At 47.8% G+C, this 6,338-nt stretch overlaps 1 protein-coding gene across 1 annotated transcript; it reads right to left on the reverse strand.

Moving 5' to 3' along the window:
- Window positions 1–1,024: 1,024 nt before the first annotated feature.
- GPR27 (G protein-coupled receptor 27) lies at window positions 1,025–3,695 on the reverse strand. The gene has a single exon (XM_061622051.1). The coding sequence runs from the start codon at window positions 2,905–2,907 to the stop codon at window positions 1,753–1,755; it is 1,155 nt and encodes a 384-aa protein (XP_061478035.1). The 5' UTR covers window positions 2,908–3,695; the 3' UTR covers window positions 1,025–1,752.
- Window positions 3,696–6,338: the final 2,643 nt, after the last annotated feature.

Below are 6,338 nucleotides of genomic sequence, written 5' to 3' on the forward strand. Positions count from 1 at the left end.
AAAATATCTCTGGTATAACAGTGCAAGACAGATAAGCAATTATGTGCAGGAACTGCTTTGTCTACTAAAATTAGTGATCCACAATTATCTAGAGACTCTTCTGACATTAACAGATGAAGAGCCATTTAAAAATAGAAATTAGTTTTAACAGATGTGGAGGGGGAGAGAGTTGTTCTATTTAGGCCTATAAATTAGCATGAACTTAGCTCTCTCTTTTTTAGAAATGCGTAGTCCCTTTTACGATGCATAGAATTGGGCTGTAATATATGTTTACTCCAAAGTAAGTCCTACCGTGTTCCCAAGTAAGTGCACTTCCTCTGGATTTATGCCAGAGTATAAGAGCAAATGACAGTGCAATCCTAAGGTAAGGGGTAAGGAATCTGAAGCTGGTTCTACTGCGTATACAAAGCCCTGTCTGGCTCCAGGTGGCAGGCCAGAAGTGAGGGTAGAGGAACACTCTTGCATTCCTCTCTCCATTTCGCACTGATTTCTTTCACATTTTCTCTCCCAGTGGAAACAATGGAGGGAGGAATCTTCACACACAGAACTACGCCCAAATTGCCCCCCAGTTTGGGGGTATATTGTGGAACTGGAAGGGCTTTGAATCCAAACAGCTGTCCAGAATGCCCCTGACATTCTCCTTTCTTGGTCATACTGCTGTCAGAGCTCCACTGTCAGTTGGGCCAGAGCTTCAGAGGAACTGTGAACATCAGACAAGGAGGCTCCCCATCCCATCTCCTTCTCTGATGCTTTGTCTCTGAAATAAGAGCGGTTGCTCCAATCTGTCCTATGGCCCTAGGGCACCTTCCCAGGGACCACAGGACTGCACCCATTGAATTATTTTTTTTCCTCCGCAAAGTGTAGGCTGAAGACAAGCCATGCATAGAGTAGAGAGCAAAGCATAACCCAGTCATTCCATGTACAAAAATTGAACAGTGTTTTATTAAAACAGTCAAGATGTACAAGTATTATTCAGTATTTGTAGATATCTTTAAAAGCCAATAAAGTATGAAAGTCAGTGTGATTTAAAAACCTGCTATTGACAGTTGATATGCAATTATTTTGCTTTTTAAAATTATCATTTTTTCCCAAAAGGGTTCTGAGATACTATCAAAGGAACAGTGCAACAAGTTAGTTGTACATCAGAGCAAGTGAACCTAATTCTCTTCAGGTCAATAGGAAACGACCTAATAACTTGAGTACTATTAAGATGTAGGTTAGGGTTGCATCCCATGTTTCTGTTTCAGGCAATGTTATAAAGTCACTGCTTTAAATACTGAAATAAAAAATTAACCCAAAAGCTCCCCAGCATGAACCAACTTCTAAACACAGTACAGTTTCTCCTTCTTGGTTACCTTTTAAAAACAAACACTGTAATACAATATTCTGAGCTCATAAAAAATAACACTTTAGTATAAAATTTCATCTTGGCCTTATATAAAATCTTACATGAATAAAAGTGCTTAGCCTTTATCAAAACCTGTAGGGCATTTTAACAAAAACCAACACAAAATTATGGCCTTTTTATCCATGTCAGAATAATCTGTAGAAATGTTAGAAACAGCCAAGAAAGTTAGAGCCCTGTGTTATTCCCCCCAATCTCCCCCCTCCAATAAAACATAAATAAATAAATAACCTCTTAAAACATAAGGGCAGGTGGGGGAGGCCAGGTGTCTCCTTAGGTAACCATCTCTCAAGTGCATATGCAAAGAAGAAGAAGAAGGAGTGTTACTTTATAACTGGAAAGATAAACTACACCCCAAAATTCTTCAAATCACACAGAATTGTGCCTTGGGTATTTTGTATGCTTTGGCAGCAGAGGAAATTAGCTCTGAAACAGACTCTGAGCTCCTTGTTGAAAATGAAGCACAGAATGGGGTTGACCCCTGCCTGGGCAAAGGTCATCCAGACAGATGTGGTCAGGTAGACTTGGGGGATGGTGCTGGCCTTGATGAAGACACGCAAGTAACAGGCCACAATATAGGGGGACCAGAGAAGTAGGAAAAGGAGGGTGATCATGTAGAACATCTTGCAGATCCTCTTCTCCATTTTGAATTCCTCCAGGACCAGTAGCCGCTTGATCTGGCTATGGGTGGCGTTCTGTCTGATGCCCACCAAGGTAGGAGGAGTGGGACCCCGGCCAAAGCCAGCTGTCCAGTTGGCAGCTGCCTGGCCAGTGGCCCCAGGCCCGTGGAAAGTCCAGTTCTGGCTAATGGCTGGCACCAACTGAGCCGGTTTCATCTTGCGGTGGCTATGGATAAAGAAGAGAAGCTTGATGTAAACCAAATGGGTGGCAGCAATGACAGTGGCAAGCATGAGCATGAAACCCAGCGTGTCGTTGGCCTTGACATAACGGTGCTCAAAAATGCACTGCTGCTCCTCCCGAATGAACTTGTAGGTGCCCACGTCAAAGACAGGTGGGAAGGCCATAGCCATGGAGAGGGTCCACACCATGCACACCACGGCCAGGCAGGTCCAGCCCGTCATGCGCTTGGCATAGAAGCGGTGATGGGCAATCGCCATGTACCGTGTCACGCCCACGCAGAAGAGTAGGAAGGCGGCATGAAAGCAGAAGAGGACGGCCAAGAAAGCCAGGACCTTGCAGCTGAGCAGACCATGAGGCCAGGAGCCTGCCCCATTGTGCACCGAGAGCATGACAAAGGGGAAGCAGGCCAAGGAGCGCAGCCCATCGGCCAGGCACAGGTCCAGGAGCAGATAGTAAGGGGCGCGGTGCAGGTGACGCTCCTTGAGGATGAGCCAAGCGAAGAGCACGTTGCCCGCCAGGCTGACGCACAGGATCAACCCCAGCGTGGCTAGCTTGAGGCCAGAGGCGCTGAGAAGGCCGTCAGGGCTGGGCATGTGGGGGCTGCTGCTGCTGCTGCTTCCCAGCTCGCTGGCGTTCGCCATCTAGCGAGGCTGATGATTGCCCGCCTCTTCCCCAACACTCAGACCCAAACGCTGGGGAGGGAAAGAAGTGGAGGAGGAGGGGGGAGGAGAGGCGGCTTCTCCTTCAGCAGCTACGGCCGCCTCTTCGCCCTGCCTGCTTCTTCCACATGGCTCTCTCGTCTAGAAGACAAGCTGGGCCGCCGCCGCTTGTGCCGCAGGAGCTTACTTCGCCGGCACCCATGCCACCCCGCAGAGCCCGCTCTCATCTCCACGCCTGGGAGGGCGGCATCCTCTCCGCTCTTTCCCCTCCGTCTCCTTCCCGAGCAGCGGCTCCCTCCTCCAGCAAAGCCGCGGCGGGCTCAGGCTGTGCGCGCGCAAGGCGCCCCCATTCCAGCATGTTGCGCTCAGCTGCGCCCAGCCGCAACCTCCGTCAGCTTTCCCCCCGATCGGCACAAGGCGCCTGGTTCGTCAGGGTGCGGCCATCCTCAAACTTTAAACGGCTCCCGGGGGGAATGCAGCAGGCGCCCCTGGGAGGATGCAGCAAGAGGAGAAACTCGCGAGCATCCCCTTGTCCCGGTGAGGGGCGCGCTGCTGTCGCCGCTCTTCCAACATTGCGCCTTTTGCTGCCCGCCGCTCTCCTCCTATTGTCTGTTCCCTTCTGGTAGCTCTCTACTGTCTCCTACAGCACGATCTCCGCAGGGAATGTCAGGCTTCGGTCCTCCACGTCCTCTTCCTCCTCCCCATCACCGCCGTTTTTACAACGGCACCCGGGGAAGCGAGAGCGCGCCGCGATGACTCCGGCAGGGAGCAGCGGTTCAGGATTAAGGGCAAATACCGGTTATTATTGGCTATGGCTGCGCTTCCGGCGGGGGTGCTTCTCCCCTAGATGGGGGGAGGGACACGGGCTGAGCCTGCGCGAAAAGAGCGAGAGAGATTGAGGGGCGGGGAAGTAGGCAGAGGGAATCTGCAGGCCAGGGCAGGTGCTGCTTCCCTTTCTCTCTGTGGATTTCCCTCGGAGGACCACGAAGAATGTGCAGAAGCACTGGAGCCTGAGCTCCGCTCAACATCCGAGGCTGTTTGCAACAGCAACCACCAAAAGCCAGGGCATAAGAACATAAGAACATAAGAAGAGCCTGCTGGATCAGGCCAGTGGCCCATCTAGTCCAGCATCCTGTTCTCACAGTGGCCAACCAGGTGCCTGGGGGACGGCCGCAAGCAGGACCTGAGTGCAAGAACACTCTCCCCTCCTGAGGCTTCCGGCAACTGGTTTTCAGAAGCATGCTGCCTCTGACTAGGGTGGCACAGCACAGCCATCATGGCTAGTAGCCATTGATAGCCCTGTCCTCCATGAATTTGTCTAATCTTCTTTTAAAGCCGTCCAAGCTGGTGGCCATTACTGCATCTTGTGGGAGCAAATTCCATAGTTTAACTATGCGCTGAGTAAAGAAGTACTTCCTTTTGTCTGTCCTGAATCTTCCAACATTCAGCTTCTTTGAATGTCCACGAGTTCTAGTATTATGAGAGAGGGAGAAGAACTTTTCTCTATCCACTTTCTCAATGCCATGCATAATTTTATACACTTCTATCATGTCTCCTCTGACCCGCCTTTTCTCTAAACTAAAAAGCCCCAAATGCTGCAACCTTTCCTCGTAAGGGAGTGGTTCTTCCCCTTGATCATTCTGGTTGCCCTCTTCTGAACCTTTTCCAACTCTATAATATCCTTTTTGAGATGAGGTGACCAGAACTGTACACAGTATTCCAAATGCGGCCGCACCATAGATTTATACAACGGCATTATGATATCGGCTGTTTTATTTTCAATACCTTTCCTAATTATCCCTAGCATGGAATTTGCCTTTTTCACAGCTGCCGCACACTGGGTCGACATTTTCATCGTGCTGTCCACTACAACCCCGAGGTCTCTCTCCTGGTCGGTCACCGCCAGTTCAGACCCCATGAGCGTATATGTGAAATTCAGATTTTTTGCTCCAATATGCATAATTTTACACTTGTTTATATTGAATTGCATTTGCCATTTTTCCACCCATTCACTCAGTTTGGAGAGGTCTTTTTGGAGCTCTTCGCAATCCCTTTTTGTTTTAACAACCCTGAACAATTTAGTGTCATCAGCAAACTTGGCCACTTCACTGCTCACTCCTAATTCTAGGTCATTAATGAACAAGTTGAAAAGTACAGGTCCCAATACCGATCCTTGAGGGACTCCACTTTCTACAGCCCTCCATTGGGAGAACTGTCCGTTTATTCCTACTCTCTGCTTTCTGCTTCTTAACCAATTTCTTATCCACAAGAGGACCTCTCCTCTTATTCCATGACTGCTAAGCTTCCTCAGAAGCCTTTGGTGAGGTACCTTGCAAACGCTTTTTGAAAGTCTAAGTACACTATGTCCACTGTATCACCTCTATCTATATGCTTGTTGACACTCTCAAAGAATTCTAATAGGTTACTGAGACAGGACTTTCCCTTGCAGAAGCCATGCTGGCTCTGCTTCAGCAAGGCTTGTTCTTCTATGTGCTTAGTTAATCTAGCTTTAATAATACTTTCTACCAGTTTTCCAGGGACAGAAGTTAAGCTAACTGGCCTGTAATTTCCGGGATCCCCTCTGGATCCCTTTTTGAAGATTGGCGTTACATTTGCCACTTTCCAGTCCTCAGGCACGGAGGAGGACCCAAGGGACAAGTTACATATTTTAGTTAGCAAATCAGCAATTTCACCTTTGAGTTCTTTGAGAACTCTCGGGTAGATGCCATCCGGGCCCGGTGATTTGTCAGTTTTTATATTGTCCATTAAGCTTAGAACTTCCTCTCTCGTTACCACTATTTGTCTCAGTTCCTCAGAATCCCTTCCTGCAAATGTTAGTTCAGGTTCAGGGATCTGCCCTATATCTTCCACTGTGAAGACAGATGCAAAGAATTCATTTAGCTTCTCTGCAATCTCCTTATCGTTCTTTAGTACACCTTTGACTCCCTTATCATCCAAGGATCCAATTGTCTCCCTAGATGGTCTCCTGCTTTGAATGTATTTATAGAATTTTTTGTTGTTGGTTTTTATGTTCTTAGCAATGTGCTCCTCAAATTCTTTTTTAGCATCCCTTTTTGTCTTCTTGCATTTCTTTTGCCAGAGTTTGTGTTCTTTTTTATTTTCTTCATTTGGACAAGACTTCCATTTTTTGAAGGAAGACTTTTTGCCTCTAAGAGCTTCCTTGACTTTGCTCGTTAACCATGCTGGCATCTTCTTGGCCCTGGCGGTACCTTTTCTGATCTGCGGTATGCACTCCAGTTGAGCTTCTAATATAGTGTTTTTAAACAACTTCCAAGCATTTTCGAGTGATGTGACCCTCTGGACTTTGTTTTTCAGCTTTCTTTTTACCAATCCCCTCATTTTTGTGAAGTTTCCTCTTTTGAAGTCAAATGTGACTGTGTTGGATTTTCTTG

Source organism: Rhineura floridana, chromosome 3 (assembly GCF_030035675.1).
Source record: "Rhineura floridana isolate rRhiFlo1 chromosome 3, rRhiFlo1.hap2, whole genome shotgun sequence".
Classification (NCBI taxonomy): Eukaryota; Metazoa; Chordata; class Lepidosauria; order Squamata; family Rhineuridae; genus Rhineura; species Rhineura floridana.